Source organism: Lepisosteus oculatus, chromosome 10 (assembly GCF_040954835.1).
Source record: "Lepisosteus oculatus isolate fLepOcu1 chromosome 10, fLepOcu1.hap2, whole genome shotgun sequence".
Classification (NCBI taxonomy): domain Eukaryota; kingdom Metazoa; phylum Chordata; class Actinopteri; order Semionotiformes; family Lepisosteidae; genus Lepisosteus; species Lepisosteus oculatus.
The window spans coordinates 7,874,992-7,900,129 of NC_090705.1; the positions used below are offsets into that span (position 1 = coordinate 7,874,992).

Below are 25,138 nucleotides of genomic sequence, written 5' to 3' on the forward strand. Positions count from 1 at the left end.
CCCTCATTATTTACAGTGTGTTTTTCCATACTAAAGCCCACAAACACTGCAGTGTAGGATTGCACCAGGCAATTCAGTCTGAAAATCAGATAAACTAGCATTATCCTCATTTGTTCTGGGAAATCAAACCTAACATGCTCCATAAGTTAACCCACTATGGTTCCCCGTGAATTGAACTTGATTAGAAAACAATTAAGTAGAATCCTCAGTATTTTGACAAATGGATAGCATTCCATACAACACATTCCCAAAAGATCTACAAAATCAAAAATATTCAGACAAAAACCTCCTATTTTCCAGTTTTCACCTGTGTCCTTGTTCAAACTAGCAAGTGTTGTCCACTGTGCTCTTTCACCAATCCATGGCCATGCCTACATACCGGTACTGGTCCCTCAGTAAAATTCTGCATATTTTGAATTTTAATTCACAAGGACCTATCATTAGTAAAGGTTTTTTTTTTAATTAACTGTGCCTCTGTAAAACATCATCAGACCTGTCGTTTTATGTTGCGTAATTGGAATAAATGGCCTCAAACACAGAATAAAAACCTTTAAAAAGATTCTTGTAAACAGAATGCTGGCCTGATCTCATATATTCATCACCATGAGCAGCATTTCCCACTATTTAGTATTTGATTATATTCTTAGCACCAAGAGAAATCCACCATCATTCTATACATGCATGTAGGGCTTTTAAGAAAGGGATATGGATTTTAGATATTGATGTTTTTGGTGTTAGTTTGATTAACTGATCCGTGATGACCAAGACTCCTGCATGACTTTGTTGCCTTAATACCACATCTCCTCAATACTGCGAGAGCAGGTGAGGAGACGATCCCACCCGTTGAGTGTCAAGTCTGGAGGAATCTAAATGAGAAAAGCACAGCAGAACGAAGACGCCCTGCTTATCAAGAGAACAACAGCTTTGTGGCAGCAGTATGTTTGAGGCTGGTTTTAGTGGGCACACGATCAGTCGCTTGCCCTTTGGGGGGCTCCCAGCCAGCGATCACTAGCCTGGCAAGATGTTACAGCACAACAGCCTGTCAATGACCTGGGAGTCCATGACTCAACTGACCTCTTGCCAAAATCAACGGCGAGATCCACAAACAAGTCTGGGCGAAAAAGCCTCACCCAAGCGTGTCCCATCCTAGTCCTGGAGGGCCAGTGTGCATCTAAAAGGCTCTTTTTCTTATGCCAACACACACTTCTATTACAGGTTTTTTAGATGAATATATGACACAAAGTGGCTTCACGTGCCTTTCAAGCTTAAAGCAGAAACCTACAAAGACTGTGACTGACGCATGGAGTCTGTATGAAAACGCCATCCGAAGTAAAGGCTTCAAATTCTTACTTCAGATTCCATACGACGGAGTGGGAAGCAAGCTGCATGGAATATGGAATATGCACAGCAGAGTTTTCTCATTTCCTATGCATAATGTATATGGACATCTTCACTAATCTGCGATGTTGCCATAGGACCTTCCCCACTGATTGTTGTGTGCTTTATGCAATACTGCCCTGTCATTTCATTGCTGGATGTCCTTCAGTAATCTGTAATTCAGTGCGTTTTTTCCCCCCCATCTCAGCTCGCAGCCTCATCTATTTCACTAAATCAGCACGTTCATTGTCAGCCACTCTGAAATCAATGCTGATCTGTACATTAAAAATAAGCAAAATCCTTAAGGTGACACTAAACTGATCAGAAGAATCTGAATTCTTCACCCAGGCTGTCCATTTCTGAGTAGAAAGGGGAGGAAATGAAGCTCACTAGAGCCACACGCAGCTGAAGTTAAGTCAGCAGTCTGGTGCAGTGGTCAGGGTTCTGGACTCAGAACTGGAAGGTTATGGGTTCAAACCCATGAGACACTGCTGTGGTACCCCTCAGCTAGGTACTTCTCCCAGACTGCTGCCCTAAGATACCCAGCTGTAGAAGGCTGATATAAATTACAAGAAACAGACAGATGGTCCCATACTGGTGAAAACGGCAATTTGAAGGGCCGACTACGGTTCTGAAAACACTGCTATTGGCAGAGAGATGCATGATCAGACTGGGGGGGGTCTCAACAGATCGTCAGCCTTATTTCTTACATGGAAAACAAGAACAATGTCTTTCAGCGCTGGCTGCTGTATTCATTCTGTAAGAACATTTTGTCCAGACAGCTGGGCATGTGACTAACGTACAACATGTGTTGGAAAGCAAAAAAACTGAATTCAAGTTACTGCCATTTATGCCATTAGCGTGCTGACTGAACAGAAGCACTGTCATGTCAGCCATGTCAGACAGCACGTCGACTTCTCAATGTCTCCAAACTCAGTGGAGAAGTCACTCATTTCTGAAACTCGGTTACTTAGAAATGCGCTATACATGAGCAATTTTCAGAAACTGCTTTTACTTTGGACAGAAAAATATATTTTTAAGCACAGAGGACAGAAAAACAAAAGACTCTGAGACACCAAGCCCTTATAGATCCAATTGAGAAACTTTGCTCTGTTCCAATGTGGCTGAACAGTTTTCTACTCACAACCCTTTTAAAAGGAGATTGTAGCTTCATGTATCCTTGAGCTATTTGCAAAAACAAATCAAGCCAGATGGAATTAATAAGTTTGTCTCATCTGCAACATTTAAACTGCATCTAAGAATCCAATTTCTAAACTTACATAAACTTATCAACAGTATTGGGGAAAGTTCCTTTTGGAAAGTAATCGGATACAGTTGCAAGCTGTCTGCGAAAGGAGGTTACGGTTTTAAATGAAGTTAGGGAGATGTGTGAAATTGCTTTTCAGATGAAGTGTGTTATTCCCCATTGTATTTACACATGTACAATATACGTCAGTGAAATGCTTTTCTCCAGTGCTGAACCGGTACCTGTATCTGGACACATTTCAACATTGTCAATCCAGACTGCGGGAGCGTGCCCAGCTGTCAGGCATGTGGAGGTCTGAAGCCTTACCTTGATGACATCCCTGTAGCCCCGGAGGCTGGGCACGGTGCCGGCGTCCTCCTCGGCCTCATCTTCCTCCTCGGTGGCCTCGTAGCCCTCGTCCGGACAGCCATCGGGCTCCTGCTCCGCCATGTTGGTCATGCGATCGATCAGCTGCTCCAGGGTGGGGCTCAGCTCGCGCTCCTCGTTCGCTTTCAGCCCGTAGTCCAGCGCCTTGTAGATCATGATGCCCAGCGACTCGATGACCTGCAGGCCGGGCACAGACACACACACACCTGCCCATCAGTCGCAGAAACAGCCGCGGACTCGCACGGGTGTCCATTTCGCACACACAGACTTAAAGAAAAGAGGGACGTTTCTTGAGGACCAGAACGCACATCATGGGTAACAAACTAGTCTTTTGTTGCTCCCATCTTCTTTTTAATTGCAGTGCTTAGTCACCAATAGTAGAGCCAATTTGTAGATAAAAAAGCGCATCCTGTGTGTGAATCGCCACTCACTACTGTAATACCTGTGCAATGGAGAGAGATGCACAATATTGTGATGCTGTGTTCTAGAGCACTGGGGAGTGGGGACAAGATTCATTTGTACAAGCTCCAGATATTTTCTTTCTCCCCAGGACAGGACGTTTTCTCCAGCTGTTTCAATGGCATTTGAGACATGACTGATATTAACATTTACATATAACTGTATGCTTTTGCATCCTATATATCAACAGTAGGTACTGTAATTAACATTACACATTGCAGGTGATCTATTTATTTTTCTTTATCCATATTCACTGGGGGTGTTTGACTAAATACAGACAATAAATATAATATTTATATTAGCATTTCACATATCATACCCCAACAAAGGAAATTAGTGACTATAGCACGCCAGATTGAAAACGTGCTCAGAGTGAATGTGGTTATTGTTTCTCTAAATAAGAATCTGCAAAGCTACAGAGTGTAACATCTAGCTTTTTCAGTATTATTTTTCTGGATTTGATTAATAGGATATCATTATTAAAAAACAAACCTTTCCCATTCTGTTCCCATCTTTTCTCTAAGGACACATCCTCACCATCATAATGTCCATAAACCTGGTGCATTAGCCAGCATTGACTGAAAGCTTTTGGATTCATTTTTTTTATAATTAATCTTTATATTTTTTAAATATTCTTTTAAAAACACAATTCCCAGGTAAAATAAAAATCATCCCATTTGATGCTTTTCCTGACCAATAAAAAGCACCCTGAAGAACAGATTTTATTTAAAATCCAAAGATAAGAACCTTCAATTTCAAAACACAAATCCACTGTACTCTTTGCTGGTTACCACTGGCAGGGAAGATCATACAGTCTTATTTTTTAGGAGATATACGAAATGGAGCATACAGATTAAGAAACTTGTCATATGCATCAATATCGAAAATTGTGTGGTCAGGTTTTCATCGTGTTTAGCAATGTATAGTAAACACCTTGTCACATTTTTAACCGAGAGCAGCTTTTAACCTTCCTGAACAGAATAGAAGCCCAGCAGTAAGAACCTTCATCTTGGGGAATGTGAAGAAACAGAAGTCATTATCTTCAGTCATGTTGTCAGTCACGTCTTGGTGTTGTTTTGTTGTTAAAGCTGTGGATACTGCGATTACTACATTTTTTTAACTAGAACTTTCATGCTCACATGTGTCCTAAGGTTAGGAATAACCTCTATCAGGGCTGAGCTGTCTAATCCTTTTAGAGCGAAAATATGCCCCAAAAAAATCATTTTCAGATGTTTAAATAAAATCCAGCGGCACCAGCAGTTTTTGTCATATATAGTGAAATGAATGTCATTCACATAAAAACTTTCTTTAATTCAGTCAAGTGCTACAGTACTCTGATAACGACTCCTCTCTTCTAATGACTTGGCTTGCGTTGACTCGGCAGAGAAGGCAGCCAGATTCGGGGCTCATTTTCCTTTTTTTCCTGGCAGAGCTTCCAAGTCCCACCAGGCCATAAAGGGTTAACTGGAGACCAGGGATAATGAAATGGCTATTGATCAGGGAGCCGCCAATCTGCGGGATCATGCTCAAGACAAATGCTTGCGAGCTAAGAATAGCATGGGATAACTTCACAAGCAAAAGCCACATAATCACATTTCAGTCTTGGATTCCCAGAATTAGAATGAATTAATTTGCGTGGGGCCCTTTAAACAGGGCATCTAAACTGTTTGGACTGGTCATTGCAGCAACTAAACAGAGACCAAACCCATGTGTCCTGGCATCTACAAACAAGAAGGAGAAAACGGCGTTTCTAGTATTATAGTAGAATGCATGTAGTTGCTCTTCTCTGGACTGATTCGAGAGCAACAACGATTTTCCTATAAAACAGTTAGACAAAGATAGAAATGATGTGAAGTCTTTTTTTAGCAGAGCTCTAACTCATGAACTAGATCTCTTGCTGGAGCTTTGGGGAAAAGGGCAAGAAAATCCAAGTCTGGAAATTGCATATTTTCAGGCAACACACATCATTCTCATCCCTGCTGTGAGGGTGTAAAAGTTCTACTAGCGAAAACAGGGCAAGAATTGGGAAGAAGCATAAAGGACACTGATTCTATCTATCCAACCCTCTTCTAACTTCTTTATCTAATACAGAGCTGCAGGGAGCAGGAGCCTATCCTAGCAAGCAACAGGCGCAAGGCAGGATACACCCTGGACAGGGCAGGCACACAGACACAAACATGCACACACCCAATCTTCTCTTCCCAGCATGTCTTTGGGCTGTGGGAGGAAACCCATGCAAACGCATGCAGAACAGACACACTTCACACAGGTAGCGCTCTAGACATTGAACCCACAGGGCCCCAGCACTGCAAGGTAGAAATGTTAACCACTGCTCCCCAAGATGATTCTACTTTTACTTTACCGTTAAGTCTCTGGAGCACTCCCAAATTTTCTGTGAATGGGTGCTAGTGCAACCAAGTTGGAATATACACGTTGTACAGTATGTACAGTACTTAATCCTGGGTTGGGCAGGTGGATTCATATGCCTGGAATGTCAAACTGAACTCCAAACCACAGCTGTAGAGCCACAAGACCTTTTATCAGGGCTGACTTCCAGTGAACACCTTTGGTAAATCTTTCCACAAAGGCTCTTAGGGTAATTATCTGTTGATACAATTAGTAAGGCACATTTGTTTTAAACAGGCGTGCCCTTTCCTGAATACCAGAGTAACTCCAGAGAGAGGACACCTGGCCCAGCTCTAAGCTGGGCAACACAAAAACGTACTTTCTTACTCAGCATTTTACTTCCATACCATGGATTACAATACTAAAAGTGAACTCAGGAACTATATACACGAAGCATCAAAAGAAACTTCTCTACTTTTGCACACATATGTTTCAAGAAAATTAAAGTGTATTTTTTTTTTTTAATACTGATTAAACGTTTGTTTGTTTTTTGTCAGGGTATTGATCAACTGATTATTCAACACGCTCAAATGACTCTGGCGGTTGTAGAAACCCTAAATCGGGGTCATATGCGAGAGAGTTAATTAGGCACAGTCTGAGTATCGGGCCAGGTGAAAACTAAAACAAAAAAACATGAAGGTAATAAACTGCCCGTTTCTCAAAAGAGCAACGCCTTCACTCCATCAGCACGCTGTAGCAACACCTCTGGTGGACATGGCCACAGTGGACCAGCTCCTCTTTAGTGATGAGTCCAGGGTGCACGGAAGCTGCCATCAGCAGGTGTGATGAAGACATACTAATTAACAGCGATATGTTAATTGTGAATAGCAGAGCAGTCAGTGGGGAGGTGAGGCTCAGATGATCTGGATAGTGTTTAGCAGCCACAGAACTACCGCTTGTAGTGATTGATGGCCACCTGATTGCACTGCACTGCAGCCTGCAGGTGCTAACTGAGATTAAGTTTTGGGAAATCGCTTGCTGACATTCCTGCATCCAATAGTATGCAACATTACAGCTGAAAGCTGACACGAAGCATGTGCAGAGTTTGATGCTATGTATGTTTTTCCGATACTCCTTCTAATGTTCAGACCCTAGAACAAAAAACAATTACATTACTTAAACTGAAAACTAAATCATTTTCTCAATCGTAATTCCAGTTACTTGTCTCAAACCTATTAGTAGAATATTACGGTCTTTCCTTTTTTCATATGTCAAGTAGGGGCAAATTACGAGTATGACAAACCTAAGCAAATGTTCGTGTGAAATGGCCCATTTAAATGAAAGCAATGTTTGAACTAACATTAAAATATTAGTTCAAGATTTTCCATTGGCTGTAATGAAACCCTTGAGATACAAGGATGGGCTTTATCTGTGCACTAGAAGGCAGAGATAATCAGCTGTTGTAAAAACAGCACAATCCTAAATTTATAGGCATTGCTCGTTGTGCAATCCATGAGCTTGGTTCACTCTGAATTAATTAAATGTCAGAAACATGATGCATTAATTATTCATTTATGGGTACTAAAATAGCTGTTTGCAATTATGAGTGGTCACTTCTAATGGACTGCAATTCCAATGATAATAAGGAACACTAGTTTCCTCAAATATGAATCAGACAAGTCTGCATCGTATTGGTGTGAAATAGACCACTGCAGGCTGTTGTCATGGTCCTTAATTCAATTTTGCAGCTGGAGAATACTGTATCTATTTAAATTGAAAAACAATATTAAAATTTGATAAAGAGATTTCATTAAAAAATGAACTTGCAAAACATTTATCACCATTTCCAAGCATCAAATCATTTTTTTTTTCCATTTCAAAGCACAGGTTGGCCATGATGTCTCAAGTAAGCGTTTCCGTGGGGATTTTAGAGTGTGTGAAAATCGACAACACCCACTCAGGAAAGAGGAATGCCGTTGTGAAGAACACCAGGATGCTGCGCTGGGTATTTGGCAGCATGACTTTACACAGGAGTCTTGAAGGAAAATGTATGGTTTAATATTAATTGCAGTACTGTAACATGGAAATGAGAACAGCAGTCTTGTAAGCTCTCCGGATCCAGAGAGAAAACTGTTTAAGGAAAGAAAGTAGATAAGACTGGACAATCACAGGACCCAGGTCTCAGTATAAGTAAAGACGCCCTCTGCAGTCAAAACCAAGCGCATGAAGCTTCACGACCATTCACCCATTAAGCAGAAAGGTTACTCCCTTTTAGGGTGGGACAAACCAGAACCCATCTGGTAATCACAGGGGGCACACACGTAAAGGAACAATTAACAGAGAGACTAATTATCTTAAACCCAATGGGTCTCTGAGATGAGGGAGGAAATCAGAATCCAGAGAAAACCCAGATGCCATAGCGACAGACCCTTATAAGGTCAGGATGGAACTCTGGACCCAAAAGCTTGGAGGTTGGCTCCACTGCCTCATTTCTGAGCCTCTGAAAATCGTAGCACTGTATTCGTGCAACAAGACCGTCACAACCGCAGTTTCATTGATGCCGTCTTTTAAAAACTCTGCACCGGGCAGAAAGATTTCTATTATTTTCGGATGAGCCCTGTGAACAGCTGAAGAGACCTTGCACCGCCTTCCAGCACTCTGGATGAGGTCTGGATGTTGACCAGACTTCGAGAAGCCCTGCAGAGATTTCGCTCTGCTACACATAATGGAGATCGGACTCTTTGAAGCAGAACCAGAGATGAAATGTAGGAACTCAGAACAGTGTATGTGAGCACCCCTGATCCATGGGCACACCTGTGGTTCTTTGCTTCAGAAATTTAAGATTATTAGGGTTAATTTGGATTACTGTTATTCCCATTAGCACTAAGGGAAGGAAAACCAGGACTGGTAAAAAACTGGTAAACAATCTAGGCTTCGGATTTCTGTGGCATTTACCTCGTAAGCAGGACTGAAAAGCAGCCATTTGGCACATTGATTTCCTTAGGACAAACACCGGGACTGAATTATGTTTCCTTCGGTGCAGTAAATTAGTGCAACCAATTTATCGTTTTCAAAATGTGTGATGAAAGCTTTGGATACCAATTTGCTCCACATATACAGCATACACTGGGCCTTTACTAAAAGCCTCGAATCACTGAATGTAATTGGAGGACTTCTCAAAAGGAGGGAGAGAGGAAAGAAGCCGAGGTGAATAAATGCAGGATATGCAGCACTGCAATTTAAGTTCTCTAAATCTCTCTCATCTGGACCAAATCCCCCACAAATCAAAAGGATTACTGTTATCCGGGCTCTGTGTTAGTGCTTGGCCCGTATGTCGCTGTACAAAAGTGAACCTGTGAGGAAATGAATGAGGCTCAGTGTGCTGAAGAGGCTCCACACACAGGTTTTCCATTTCCATGGATCACAACCCTCCTCCTGCAGGAACACCATCTTCTGTTTCCAGCTCAATCCTCAATCACAGGCTCACCGATTGCAGTTTTCCCCGTTCGGGGCATATGTGAGAATTTGATTTTGTTGGTACTTGTAATTGGTATGAACCCTGTACCAGTTCCTGAGTCCACGTTCAGGTGCGCTGCTTGAGACGATACAAATCGGACCTCTGCAGAAGGAAAGACTGCAATTACGGGTGTCTCATACAGTGTCACTCCCACTGTGGGCATGCCTGATTCACTGTCCCTCCCACGTGTCAGTCCATCATCAGCTGTTCCACTAGGAAGAGCTGTTTAGTCAGAAATAATGCCCCTTAGGTTGATAAGAGGCTGCATCAAGTGCTGCTGACTGAAGTTGTTGGAAAGAATACCCTTGAAGTCAGAGCTTTTTGACACTCAGGACTGAGAGGACAAACAAGTTCAACAAAAGTCTATGCAAAGCAAGCAAATCAATGACGGAATCGATCAGCACTGGAGATGCGGAGCGCCGATGGAACGACAATCAGCAGTGACAGTACTCCTCCAGGACCACGGCTGGGAACCACTAGCACAGCGTATTCCGACTCCCTGGGGTCAGGATTCCAACTGGCAGACAGCGCAAGGCATCGCATTTCTGTCTGCGCCTAAACACTTCACAATAAACAAAACAGACAGCATGCGGGAAGACTGGCTTTGCACCACCATGAAGAGTAAAAAAAAGAGAAGTGATGCGCAAGGCTGAGTCTCGAAGGCTATAATAGATGATTTTAAGGACTGGCACCTGGCTGTGTTTCTTCTTCTCTCATGATCACGGAGTTGAAGTCCAATATTTCGGTTTGGGCTACATTACAGCTTAGTCAAGGCCTAAAGCACTGACTAGAGCACAGTTCTGCATCAACATATAACAGAACAGAAATGTCAGGCATGTGGGGTAGCTGAAAGACGAAGCACAAGTAAACTGAATTCCCACGTATATAATAGCATTTGCACTTCCGGGAAGTCTATCCCAGTAAGCTCATGATGAGGGGAGATGTCACCTGTGCAAACCCTGCCCTGTGAACAAGAGAGGCCAGCCTTGGGCCCTCGGTCAGAGACGAGGCAGGAGCTGTAGCTGATTCTACACAGACTGCAGTTACACACTTGCCCCCCACCCCCCTTGAGCAGTGAACAGTGGGAAGAGAGGGAATGATGGGAACAATGGGTGCCAGCTAGTAACCCTACGGCAAAGAACAGCAGGTGCGCCCGTGGATCCGGGGTGCTCCATTACACTGGTCCGGGCTCCTACGTTTCATCTCCGGTTCTGCTTCAAAGAGTCCGATCTCCATTATGTGTAGCGGAGTGAAATTTCTGCAGGGCTTCTCGAAGTCTGATCAACACCCACATGACAATTACCAGCCAGGTTAGTAACAGTTTACAGTCTTCCTATTAGAAAACATAGTAAGTAATGGTGCGCAGGTCACGCTCATAACAACTGAAAACTACAAAACTGTACACACATGGACAAACCTATTCCAGAGAGTGCACCCAGTATACCATATATACCCACTGTACCAAATCTTCCCACTGTACGCTATATCCCCAATGCACCAAATATAGAGTTCAAATTCTTAAGAGATGCCAGCAACAAACGTTTGATATTAAATCAAAACTATCAGCTCCATTAGGACTTCAGGTAACATTTTTTTAATTCCATATAAATATAGATGAACCTCTTGCAGTAGTTCTGCATTTTTCCACTATTGCTCTGGTCTCCTTGCAACACCTCAGACAAGCACTTCTGTACAAACATTTACACAGGTCTCAAATTCCTCAGAATAGCAGACACCAAACCTGGCTAAAACAAATACCAAAAGTCGCTAAAGATTACTTCCTGTCAGAGTAGTACCAACATATAGTAACTTCCCTTACCAATGCTTTCAAACATGAACAAACATTCAGACAGGTGGAAGTGGAGAGTTTAAAGCAAAGGATGTTTTGACAAAACTGAATAATGCACTAGGTAGGCCACACTTCAGCAGTTTTGTACAAATGCGGTCACCATGTTACAAAGAAGAAAAAATAATTTTGAATTAGTCCACAGAAGAGTGAAAAGGATGTATTCCAGAGGTCAAAGGATTGTTCCACTCTTACTAACTAAAAACATCTTTTAGGTTTTTGAGATGAGCTCTTTCAATCAAGTGAAAACAAGATGGAAGTGCCGTTTAAATCTAAAAACAGAAGGCAGTATTTGCCACACAAAGGGTAGTGGGAATCTGGAACAAGCTAACCAGCCACGTTAACAAAGCCGATACCCTGACTTCATCCAGAAAACATCCCGATAAGATCCTTGGATCAATTAGCAATCATACGAGCTTGGTGGTTCAAGTGACGTCCTCTCATTTGTAACTTTGTATGCATTAACAACACTATTCCTTTTTAAAAGAGAAGGGTTTTTACGTAAATTTTAATCTGCGATTGCTTTATCGCACAAGATGGTAGTTTACCGAACAACAGAAAACCCATTCCTACCGTTTCAGACTTGTACGGTGTAATTTATCGTTACATGTTACAAAACACAATGACAGATACCTTCACCTTTCAGCAAGAGAGAGGCATCAGCTTCAAACGATTTTAAAAACACTGTCACCATTACTAACTAGCCCTTCTTTTACAGTGGTTTACACATCTCTTTCCAAAGGTTTAACAATCTACATGTTTGCAGGATGTTACCTAATTAATTTACTATCTAACAAATATTTTGGTTCTGCAGCCTCCCATCACAACTTGGAAAAGCAACATGGAACGCATGCCACCTTGGAGAGCCTGCACTCAGAAACTTTATAACATTGCAGCTCAAGCTCACAAAGGTCCCATTGATGTCTAAAAACGCAACCGATATTCTCTACAAGACAACATTTAGTTTCCCATGTGAAATCGACTCTTGAATTCAAATGGAGACGGGGAGGAAGGCAGCACTCTGGGTATTTTCAAATTCAAAGCCAGTGCTGAGAGACAGCGCACCACAACAGAGGAGAAATGGTATAGCGCAGAAGCATACTCAGCTTAAATTAAAGCCGAGTAACAGTACTTATTTTCATAGGTTTCCGGTCACAAGTCTGATAAAGAGAATAACTGCTCGTGTCTGATCTGGGGTCCCTACAACAGGTCTGTGCTTTTTCTGCAATTGTTCTTTTAATCTAAGGCCAGCTTCTGTTTAGCTTTAAAGAGCAGGGCTGTAAAGTTGGCACATTTTTCCCCCCGTTTCTCTCGTCTGGCCCTTGAGCATGTCCGCTTTGCAAGTCTTCAACTCCTCACCCTGAGGTCGCACGCCCCTCTCACTTAACACTGTCTCTCGGCGCCTCCTTCCACCTCTCCTCTGTTTCCCTCCTACTCCCCATGGAAGACTCCCATAATCCAAGGCACCCACATCGCCTGAGCCGAGCCCCTTTCATCTCCTCTTGCATTGTTGGAGCTGCCTGCAGTATCCAAAAGGCCCTGCCCATCTCTGCAGACACAGACCTATACAGTAGATGCATTTCCCTGCTTTTGTTTGCTGTTGTTTATGTGGATGGCTGCCTGCTATGCCTTCCGGCATGCAGGGGCAGCAACATCTGTTACAGTTACCGTAACATTCATATTTTACAGGACAGGGTTGTCAGCCTTGTGCCCGACCTCCAGCATGGAGGACCTGGCGCCTGACGGGGGACACGAACCCACTACCCTGAGATGATGAGTCTCATGCTCTACCAACAGAGCTAGTCGGGCCCCTGTTGTTCGTGTACCTGTAGTTAATTTGAACTCTGTGTTTTTTCTTCGGTGTGCAGCAGCAGTAGGGAGATGCCCACGTGTGTAATGCAGCAGATTTGAGAATGATGCTCTTCACACTACACAGCCAGATTCAGATAAAGAGTGAAATATCCAGCATTCTACACTCTTGGTGATTTTACATATTCCATTCCAGGACTATATACCCTCCAATAAAAGGCAATCTTCAACATATCCCACTTTAGCTAAAACTGTGCACTTCCCTTTTGCGTCATTAAATACTTTTATCCAATTACTAACCACAATTATTTTAAACACTGCGATTGCGATTATTGTAAACTACCAGTCTGTGGAAAAGAACACTGCTGTGATGTCTCATTCAAGAACAAAATAAACGCGCAATTACATACGCAATCATCTGGGAATCTAATGTGCATTCTGGTCCTGCAAACAGGACCTGGGAACAGCTTAATTATAAACTGGGCTGGAAGGACTCTGAAGGCAAAATCTCTCAGAGTTGGGAAGTGAAAAGCAACTCACCTTGCTTAGGGATGGACACAAAGAGTTCAGTCCAGTCCAGGTCTGAGATGAGTTAAATTGTGACATAAATGGCTGTTTCCAGTCAATACTGAAGGAGACACACACAAGGTGTATTTCCCCACAACGCCCTCAATTACAGTGTTACAGAGGGTTAGCCCTGTGTTAATACCATGATTGAGGGTTTACGAGTTTACCTTTTGGCCCAGTGGCTATTCCTGAGGATGTTATCCCTGCCCTTCAAATGCAGTATTTTTGAGGTGTCATGTACAACAAGGGTATTTAAAATTCACTCAAGCCAGGTCAGGAGTAATGACCCCAGAAGAGTCAGATTTCTACAATATGCCTGATTTCCAGGTTAAAAACAATAAAAATCTTCTACAAAAGGCAAGTTTAAAGGGTTGTTACACCACAAAAAATGTGCAGGCCTTAATAATAAGGTAAGTCGTCACGTTAGCACAGAAAAACACTTTAAAAATACCAGGCACTAAATAAACAAAACAGCACAAAATTAAGTCACAGAATCTAAATTACGACTACAAATCTGATACAGAAGTGCTCCTTTTCCTCAAACAGATCAGTCACTAAAAACAAAAATGGTGACATAAGAAGGAAATATTTGACAAAACAGAACTTCTTCACACTGGACACACAAGGGTTGGTCTAGAGACTCCCTGGTCTGGGAATCACGAGACACAGAAGGCCAAGATGAAGAATCCCTTCTTTGTTACACTCTGTCAGTATTTCGTTACACTCTAGAATACCCCCAGAACACACTGCAGTCATTACAGCCTGACCTGGCACCGTTTCCAGCAATAGATTCAGTCATCACGTCCCAGGTTGCACAGAAATCCCTCAGATTCGGAGAGCAGTCTTTGCTGCGTGCGCCCAGGTGGCACACAAGTGGTGTGCTTTACTAGAATGCCAGTTTTCTGACATTTCACAGGCCACCTGGCTAATATGCTGAACATTTTGCTGCCATGTTCTCATTCAACCCCCCCGCACGCGGTCTAAACCATATTCCCAACACACTCTTAAGTAAGGAACATCTCTTCACTAGGCTTCCATTCAAACATACTAGAAAAAAAAAATGCTCCAGGATATATTTAACTCAACCGGAGATAAAACTGATGAACAGCTCCTCAAAACAAGAAGGAGCATCTAAGCCACTTCGAAACACGAACAAGAAACACAGAACAGCAGGAGCCAAAGTGACCCTGGTGCCTGTTCTGAAGCACAGCGCTTCAGTCTCTCACCGTACACAGAGGATGTTCTCTTACAGTAACAACCAGCCGCGTTACAAAACTAGCCTCAACTCGGACAGATGAGTAATTCAATTTATCAGGCAGTCCGATGATCATCTGATATTGCAACATGACCAATATTTCCGGGGCATGACATTTTTTTATGCTTAGTATATTTTGTTCTTTTTTTAAAAACTGTGCGCCTAATTGGGCTCACAAAGAAACGTTTTATTTTAGTTTGTTGACCTCTTAAGTCATAAAGAGGTCTGCCCCAACGCCTATTCCCTGCAACAAATGTATGAATTGAACTACTCTTTCATCTGTTGATGGCAATGGTTCCCAGCCCTAGTCCTTGACATCCAACTAGTCCTCCTGGAGTTCCCCCCCCCCCAAATGAGCCGTCTTAAAAAGTTCCAAATTATTGTAACTGCAAGAACCATCTCCACCTGTTTAAGGACAGAAAACCACTGAAAAGGTCAAAACAAAGCTCTTCGGCTCAATTCGACAACCGATCGCTCAGCTGGAATGACAGCCAGTAGCCAGGCCTTCAGGCCCGGGATCAGGAAGAGGAGGTTTAGAGCAGTGCGTTCTCCGGACTGTAGCCGAGAGCACATCTTGCCTGGGCTTTGTTCCAGCTCAGTTCTTATTAAGGCTAACTCATCTCGAGTGGGTTGCGAACAGCAATTAAAAAGTTGCATGGGTTTCAAAATCTCCCTCCTTCACATGTGAATTTAAGCATTGGAGCGTTTGATACAGCATCATTTCCTTACTCGTTTCATTCTTAAAAGTACATATAAATGTTTTAAGAGAAATAAAGTCCAGTACCAAGCACTTAAAAAGCAAGTTAAGGAGAGAATGGAATTGCAACGTTTCTTCAGAAAAACATGTGACAGAGGAGTCAGGCAATGCCCTTGTGTAAGTGAAGTGAATATATATTACTGCGACAGAAGTTAAGGCTTTTCTTTAAAACCTCCCGATGCTCAAACCAAATGCAGCACTCCACAGAAAGGAAGAAAAATAATCCCAAAATCTGTGGCTATTGCCGTGCACTTTTAGAATGGCACACAACGTACAATAGCAGCTCTGCTAGGTCTCTCACTCTCTCCATGAAGACAGAGGAAGCTAACTTCTTTCGTATCCCTGCAGGACCCCAGACTGCTGAACACAGCTGTACTCTCAGTTCTTTCAACTCTCCATTGAATTAAGGAGACTGACAAACAACCATTATGGTCAGCTTTTAAAGATTCTTGGCATACCACACAAGTAACAGAGGTACTATTTTTTTAAGCTCTTGATCTGGATGCTGCTCGTTGACTCAGTCTGGTAGTCCTTTTGCCCTTTGCAAGTTGTTCGAACATGAGAAAGGTTAGAAACAAGAGGCCATTCAGCCCATTTCTCACTGTTTCCACGGTGTAAAACTAACTGCTAACTAGCTGCTTCAGTTGGAACTGTGTACATAAGAGGTAGGTGTCCCCACAGGCTGAATCATCATTGTGCACGTTTAAAGCACTTATGCCCCTGTTTTGCTGCACCATCTTTTTATAATTTAGCACAAAACAACTTTTTCAGAACAGCAAATTGTTATTCAGTCCTTGGTTCATTCTGGGTAACTCCAAATGCGTAACAACTGAATGAAATGCAAATATGCACTTTCTCCTAAAGGAGAAAGTCTTTTGCTCATGAACTGTTCAGAGGTACAATCAAATACAGAAGAACAATTACAATATAGTTAATCTTCTGGAGGGGGATGCCCAGCCACTTTCAAAATGGGTCCTTAGAATTCAGGAGTTTTCCATTACAGGTCCAACCTTCATCTTCAGAGAACTTCCAAGAGTCATGCAAAAGACAACACAAATTAAACTACTGCATGAAAGAAGGGTCATGAGGAAAAATGTTTATCGTGAATAGTGAAAGAAACATTTGGTAAACATTATAACATGTGGCACACTCTACATACTGTAGACTATAGGAGATGAAATATCTTTTTGTCTTTCACAAAAGAGCAGGGAGTGGCTCAGGAATCAGCTCTCAGGCAGAACATCAGTCTTGTTCATCAGAGCCTCGAGGCTCTGTGTCACTGAAAAGTCCACGCCTCCAAGGTCTCTGATCACCAATACAGATCCATCTAATTTCAGATCAAACAGGTCAGTTAGAAGAACAGATCTGCAATTCCTGTGTCAGTAACTAGTTTTCTTTCTTAAAACATTCAGTTTTAGCTTTCACTCTTGCTGGATTATATTCTCAAGGAAAATGTTTGAAGGGCCTTGTTACTATGTAGTCTGATGTAGCATGAAGGTTTAAACATTAAAAGCACCCAGGTGAAATGATCAAGCTTCTCCACCAGGGTGAGGGGGAGGGGGGCTTAGGCTCACTGACAGGCCCTTTCCACTAGAGAACACCGTCTGCAGATCTGCCTCAATGCCACCGCAGCTCCACCAACAGAAATCGTTTGACTGGGAAGCAATTTCAAGGCAAGTCAGCCTGGTTCAGCCTGCCCAGAACACAGCTGGTGCGCATAGTCAAAGATAGCCAACTGTCTTGTGCTGAAGCAATTTAAGGATACTATCCAAAATCCATCCACCCACATTCCTGACTCAGCTCATTCAACACGGGCAACACAAAAGAAGGGAAAATTCTGGGGTATCACTTTCAGTGTTTTGAGGAAACCCCCACACACATTCCAGCAAGCATCAGTTTGGCTCAGTCTGGTCTTATTAAATTGTGCCTGCAGACAGCTGTAGCTTAAACAGCTCCTTCAGGTGCCCAGTCCTGCACCAGCCCTGTGATAGAATGTTATACACAGGCACTCTTACGTCTTCCTGCTATCACACTGTCAGGTGCGTCATGATTCTGCAGGACCAAACAGCTCCATATTCTTTGGACCCCTGTGAGTCTTTAAAAGATTAACCTCTCAAGATTGTTAGGTCTCACAGGATAATACAAACTCAAAGGCTACATCAAACACTGCAGCTGAGTCCAACAGCTCACAGAGATTATTAGGGTTATATAATTTGATTAGCCAGTTGCACCTCGTATAGTAGCACGGGTTTGCCTTTTCACTGCAACACAGTGAAAATGATTCACTCCAGCTTCCGAAGAGGATGCGCATACTTCTATATGTTCTATTGCATCATGAAATGGATGGCAGGGAACCCACTCAAAAAGTACTGCATTGCAGTGAAAAGGTCAAACAAGCATTGAAGGCAACTAGAAAAAAAAAGACCGTGGTAATTACAATAAAATATCAGTATGATGACTTTCTTAAAATTGTGACAGGGTATTGCCTTAATCCATAAGGATTATTATTCCACCTCATCATCTCTAAAAGACTGATGCTCTTTTTTAAAGTCATTTACTAGCTTTTCACCCCTTCGCATTCGGTAAATGTATACTTGAAATAAGCAGCCTACAAAGTGGAGTTCAGTTATTCACACTGGAAAGAGACTCCTTGGGCTGGCACAGCTGTGCCAATGTCCAGCACCTTCACTTACTGCACGTAGAGCAGAAGAGGGACAGCACTCCTCTCTCGCAATGTAAATCACACCCCCCCCCCCAAATGTGGCAACTATATCCATCTTCAAACCACTTTATCCAATTCAGGGTCACAGCCTATCCCAGCAAGCAACGGGCACAAGACAGGATACATCCTGGATGGGAAGCAATTCCATCACTGGGGACATATGGTCACGCCAGGTCTAGTTTTCCCTGAAGACAATAAACCTACGAGTATGTCTTTGGACTTTGGGAGGAAACAGGAGCACCCAGAGGAAACCCATACAAATACTGGGAGAACACACAAACTCCATTTTCATTATATCTAGCTATGCATGGGCTCTAAACTGTAGCATAGTGCTCTGAAAGACCATGACTGAATAACTGAAATTGAAAAACATAAAAATCAGCTTTGGTTTGAGGAAAACCATTCACCGTCCACATTAATCCATGTTATGTCATTGAAGTTTCAGGTATATTATGGGCGGGATGCTTGCAATAATCCAATCATCCACTGCTAGATGTTGCCGATTCCTGGTAAGGACTGTAGCAACAAGAGTCTGTTCCAGAGAATCTAGGACTTGATGGGACTTGGATCCTTTGCTAAGTACATGCACTCCAAGAAAAGTTCAACCCCCCCCCATAAACCAAGATAACATGGCTCTGGGGAGGTGAAAGGAAAGAGGAGCACTGGGCAAGACCCCAGGGACACCAAGGAAGAACATACAAACTCCACACAAAAGGTGTCCCAGTCCAGAATTGAATGCAGGACCCAAGGAACAGTGAGGGATCAGCACTAATGGACATTCCACTCTAATAAGGATAATACACATTAAAATAATTATTAGTGGATATGCCTGAAGATTGGAAACCTAATTCTGTCTCAAATACAGAATATACTGTAGAGGAAAAAAACTCACACAGCAGATTCCTGTTAGGCCATGACTTCATAACTAAAGCAACTGATATCAGCTTGAATGTCTTGTAAACAAGAAGTGTAAAAGGTGCAGTCCATACAGCTGCACTGTTAGCTAGTTTTTCACTGAATGTTTTCTGGGAGCAATCGAGCACACAAGAACAACAACTTTGACTCTACCAATTGATTTGGCCCTTTAAAGTTAATCAACAAAGACTTCAAATGTGAGGAAATTATGTCGTGTTTAGAATCTTTATCTGGGAACCACACAGTCCATCGAGTCCCCAAAACCCACAGGAAACACTCCACTGTGAATTTCTGAAATAATAAAAATATGTCCAGAACAAGTTCCACTATAACATCATTAAAAATACTCTGTTCTATTACTGTTAAGATTCTGTTTTTCTTTACTAAGAGATAAATCCCATGGAAGCAATTAAGAAAAATCCAATCACTATCTTAATGAAATCATTTCCAATACAGTTGTTTAGCTTCATTCTTTTCAAAATACATGTGGGGGAATTAAGTCCTTGAAGGTTTGAGTGCAGCATCATTGCAAGATTTTATTTTATAGTAAAAATAAGATCTCTTTTCAGTGCTGAGTATCCATTGCTAGTCATTGTTATTGCCAATGTGACTTATTAAAAGGGTGTCGTATTAACGGTAGGTTTTGGATTATATTCTATACAATACTAAACAAAAAATAAAGGTGCTCCAAACTGGTGCAGCGTCTGCAACAGAGCTTCAGAAAGATGTTGAAGGGGGACATAAATCGTCACTCCTCCACCTCCGAACCACATGACTGCTCATCAGCGATCCGCAGACAGACAGCTCTGATCCTCCCAGCTACGGTGCACACGCTCAGTCACCCACACCAGATGACCTCGTCTCAAAGACCATCTCAGGACACAGACAGGCGCCATGCAAAAGAAAAGTATTTCTGCTCTATTTCCTTGTTGAGACGCATGGTTTTTGTGCCCAAAAACAGTGACACTACCTTATTAACACCTAAAAAGCACTTTTGCTGGTTTCGTAGATGGGGGGGGATCTAACGAGAAGCCCTATGTACTTTCTAAAAGGTCACCCAGTGCTTAGCCCATCCCACAGAAGGGCTTTAATCTGATATTACTCTCTGTATTCTGCCATCAGCCAGCAATTCCCATATCTGCAGCACGTGTCAAAAAAACTGCAGAACCAAGTGCATAGATTTTGCACACTCCGAGCTGCGTCTCAGAAATTCTGCTGTTCTGGCTTTTCAAAGCCTTCCCTAGATTTTCTAGCCTACTGTACTTCACTGCACTACGCCATACTTTGATTTTTGTTCATTCCAAGTCTAAGCCTAACTCATGTTCCTCCAGATCCCCCTTTCAGACTTAGGTTTAGATCCTAATCATAGCACATCCAGACAAATACAGGTATCTTACAAGGACGTTTATGGCTTGTGGGCTAAGAACATGCAGCTGCAATGAATTGTGGGACTGGATATCAATTAGCTCTTGCTGTTTCACAATGCAGAGGTAGGTGGAACCCTGTAAACAGATTTCTAGTTCCATGTTTCAGATTCTCTTTAGCTCTCTCCACCTCTCATAGCATTGTGAAACAGCAATAACTCACAATCACTCCCATCGGACCATTTTTGGAAATGGTTATGAAACTCCAAAGAGTCTTCCCAAGGAGAAACATTTATATTTCAATATCTTGAGTTTTCTTTTTTAAGAAAAATCGAGAGAAATAATTTGAGGCATTCGTGTACAGCAGTGGTCAGGGCTCTGTATGGGAGGCAGCTGTAATATCTTTGAGCAAAGTACTACACTCAAATGCCCCGTTGTATAAACTGGGCTCTAAGCCTTCATTATAAATGACGATTTACTCCACATTTATGTACGTGGTTCAATCCAAAACAGTGGAAGAGTTTTATTATTCATTATTTTTTTAAAAACCACTGCTGCACTCAAAAACAGTCACTGGATGAGTAAACTTCAAAGCAAAGGATTACCCATCTGTGAACAACATGCGTTAAACATTTACTAAATTCCCATGAATAAATCAACACAGAGCACACTAAGAAGTATCAAAGTCATGAGACTTGAAGGATGTTTCAGCGCCTGCAGGTCAGCATCGCACACTGAAGATCGACTGATTGGTTGACTGCAGGGACATTCAGAAGAGCACAGCCCAGGCCGAAATAAAACCAGCGCTGACCAGCTGAACAGCGACAACACTGAACACATAAGGCAAAGGCACAACATCCATGTCAAAGCGCAACGGTATGCCAGCATTTGTAAAGGACAGTTCATAAAAGCTTTGGTTTTTAATCGAGACTTTGGGAGGACAGAAGAACAGTTACAAGTGAAACAAGGTCATTCGGCCCATCGGTTAGTTAATAGCTATTGGATTCAAGGATCTCCTCCAGCCACTTCTTGAAATAAACCAGCATATCGATTTCGATAACATGGCTAGGTAGCTTGCTCCATACTCCGACAACTATTTGCGTAAAAAAAAAAGAGGCCCTTCCACTGCACAATCTCACGGAGGTGGTTCGTGAAAAAATATGGCGTCTCGCTTTAACAGCGGGGCTGGGTAGCTTGTTCCAGACCCCCACATCCCAAGAGAACAACCACTACTTCCAGAAACTGTACTGTTCTTCACACCCCTGTGTTAAACTGTAATGTACTCTGCAAGTCCTACATGACTAAAACAACGAGTCCCTGAAGCACTGCTCCATGTAATTATCCTGTTTCGCAGAGAATAAAGGTGAGGCTCCAATTTACTGCTTGCAATTAAGACAATGAATATTTATTTAATGTTCTGCAGGAAGCATAAACTACACTTAACAGGCAGGCAATATTTCTCATGGGGTAGGACAAATGAGCACCCTTAACACTCCCACGCTCAGCACATATTCCCAGTGCACAGGAAACTGCAAGAGCCTCCGAACTTACATAACCACAGAGAATTCCTTCAGGGCACGAAACACGAGGCAGATCTCGGGCTTCTGTAGGAACAAGCGGCTGCTGTTCTTGCTTTGAAGCAATCTCCTCCGAACCCACATTTCAAAACATCTTCATAAAAACAACAGTTTTCTTCTAGGGAGAAACCAAACGGTTGGGAAGAGAGTTGCAAAGCACAGCAAGCACAAACCCTCCATCTGGTTTTTGACCTCTTACACCAGCTGAGCTCTGAAAATGTATTTACAGTAGTTTTTCCAACTCATGACTGCTAACTCACAAAGCAGATCGTCTTGGGTGATCGAAGGGTAAACTTCCAATTCCTAACTTTCATGGAATCATTTTCACTCTGACATCTTTAATCGCTGCCTATTTCTTTTAAAGACCAGGATGTTTAAGGCACCTGAAAACTCCGTATAAAAGCGACTGCTTGGCAGTAGCAGAAACAGCAGAACTGGAATGAGGTGTGGCTATCTTGTGAGGACTGGCAATGCATTTCCTTAACTCTGCTTCCAAATGTAATTTATTAAAGGCTATCCTGCAGCTAAGCAAAGAGTTTGGTTACATTTTGTACCACTAACGTGCTTCTAATTTTAAATGAAGGCAATGAGATCTAGAGGTTTCTGAACAAACCGCCTCCCCCAGCCCACATTTTCCTCTCAAATTTACTATTAACCAAGAAGCCACGGCAACTGTGTGCCACAATCTCATCCCAGCTCACATCCATCCAAAGAGCAGGTGTTCCAAGACCCAGCAGGACCAGACAAACAATTCCTCTGTCCTCTAACAATAACCCTCCCCTTGGCTCAGAAACATTCTGACAAGCACTGTCCTATTTCATTCAGCACTGGGAGAGCGGTCTTCTTCCGTTTCATCAAGAGAATAACTATTTCCAAAGAAACACAAATCATGACCATGGTACAAAGTCAACATTTAGCTTAGCGTATAAAATGAAGAACCGTGCCCCGACATCTTGATAAAGGGTAGAAAACTGCTTGGGTCTTTAGCAGACATTGGGTGAAGCTTTTGCTTTTTTAGTACACTACGTTTTTGAATACAAACCTTTACTTTTGTAACACCCAAAATTATGATTCAGAAATTACACGAATAAATGTTAGAATGTAAGACTACTGGAAACTGCCTCTACACACTATGTAGATACCAAACATGATAAAAGGTATTTGTTTTTTCAATTCATTTGAAATGTTACCCCTTTAATTTGGTGTAGAAAACTTGCTATTCTAACTAAACTGTTAGATTTGATTGCACGGGCATTGCATTGTGTTATGAACTTTAAAAAAAAAGCATCTTGTTCTGAATGAAGCAACAGCATATTATAATTACAAAACGGCGCAAAACATTTTCCAGAAGTTGTCTTTGGGGGATTTTTAAAATTAAATGGTTAAATGAAACCTTACAAAAATATTAAATGGGTTCTTGGTTTTTAAATATTATGAATTACTTTCTAATTTGAAAAGCACAACGTAGGGCCTTTGCTTCTAGAAACTAGTTCATACTAAGGTCTGCTTAGTCATTCATGGGTCACCTGAAGTCATTCTACTGATCCCATTGACCTCTTCTAGAAACTAGTTCATACTAAGGTCTGCTTAGTCATTCATGGGTCACCTGAAGTCATTCTACTGATCCCATTGACCTCTTCAGCAACTGACCAAAGGGATGAATTAAGAAAGCACTGGCAGAGAAACCTACACTTGGATGTATTTAGCTGGCTTTTAATTCCTCGCCAAGCAGCAGTGGGTTAATCCTTTATTTTCTTTTGCTGTGGGGGAGGGGTGACCACTGGGAAACAGTCCAGTGCATTCAGGCAGGTTGTAAAGAATGCACAACAAGGCCGAACCAGGGAACACCAAACCCCAGACAGGGCTGAGCTGTGGGATAACCGTGTACACAACTCCAACTAAAGAGGGTATCTACCAACAAGGCCTTATATTACTCTTGTTTTATTTTACAAATAATAAATGGTAAGACAAAACAGATGAGAATCCATAATAAAGCTGTCAAAACTTAAAAGGAAGCAAAGCTTTGTTAAAAGTGGAGGCTTTATCAGTTGCTCATTAACAGACCTACTGTACTATAAAAGGCTGAAGATTGAAACGGGTGTCATCTAAGATGTCCATTTTTCTGACATCACCTGGGCACTAATCAAATCAGATCCTGATGGGCAGACGTCTTTCCATGGATCATATGCTCACACCATTCATCGTACAGCAGTGCAGAGCTCTCGTTGTGGCTGTGGGCCGGGGTATCAACACGAAAACCGCATTTCGTGCCTGAGAATTGCTAGAATCCCCACTCACTCAGGCTGAAGATCACAACTACTTTTCACATGCGTTGGCCAATTAAAGCAAGCTGAGCAGAGGAAGTGATGAAGTTTGTCTAAGGGCAGCACGTGCTTGAGATACCTGGCCCTGTCTAGCAGAGAGAGACCAAGGTTTTAGGTCACCTGAGCATCTCCGTGTCAAGCAGAACAGTCCGAGAGACTCTACACATTGGAATGCAATATATAAACCTATTTTCTAGTATTGAAGCAGCTTAGTGAGGATTTATTCATCGGGTTTGTGACTCTCTCTTTCTAAACTAGACCTGCACACCAAGCGTCTCCTGTATTTGCCCATCTGCTCGCCCAGTGCCAGCTCCCCGATTGGTCTTTGGAAAGCGACTCCAGACTGCATCTGATTGATCCAAGAAGATCGGATCTTGAAGGAGATCTGGAACAGCCACACCTACTGAACCTACTCGGGATTGTCTAATACACTTTCCCCTGGCTGCAGCAAAACACTGAAGAGAGAAAGATCGGCCCCATCTTCTCTATTTATTTCCATAATCGTGTCTCTAATGATTGACACCTGAAGTAGGCTCCATAGCCGAAACTCCGTTTTTCTTTTCCTTTGCAGCCTACACACGCAGACACAGCTCCCTTCTACTGTGCAGGGGGCAGTAGCTCAGATACGAATGTGTGTTTGCTGTGGTTAGGTTGCTCCTCCTCCAGCGAA

The 25,138-nt window shown here is 42.4% G+C and overlaps 1 protein-coding gene across 6 annotated transcripts in view; it reads right to left on the bottom strand.

Annotated features, from left to right (window-relative positions):
* The window catches only part of spire1a (spire-type actin nucleation factor 1a), a 74,729-nt gene that overhangs the window by 40,048 nt on the left and 9,543 nt on the right, over positions 1–25,138 (bottom strand). For all 6 annotated transcript variants that reach the window (XM_015357994.2, XM_015358000.2, XM_015357996.2 and 3 more), the window contains exon 3: positions 2,951–3,187. In XM_015357994.2, coding sequence (XP_015213480.2) covers positions 2,951–3,187 — 237 coding nt within the window. The remainder of the gene's footprint in view (positions 1–2,950; positions 3,188–25,138) is intronic.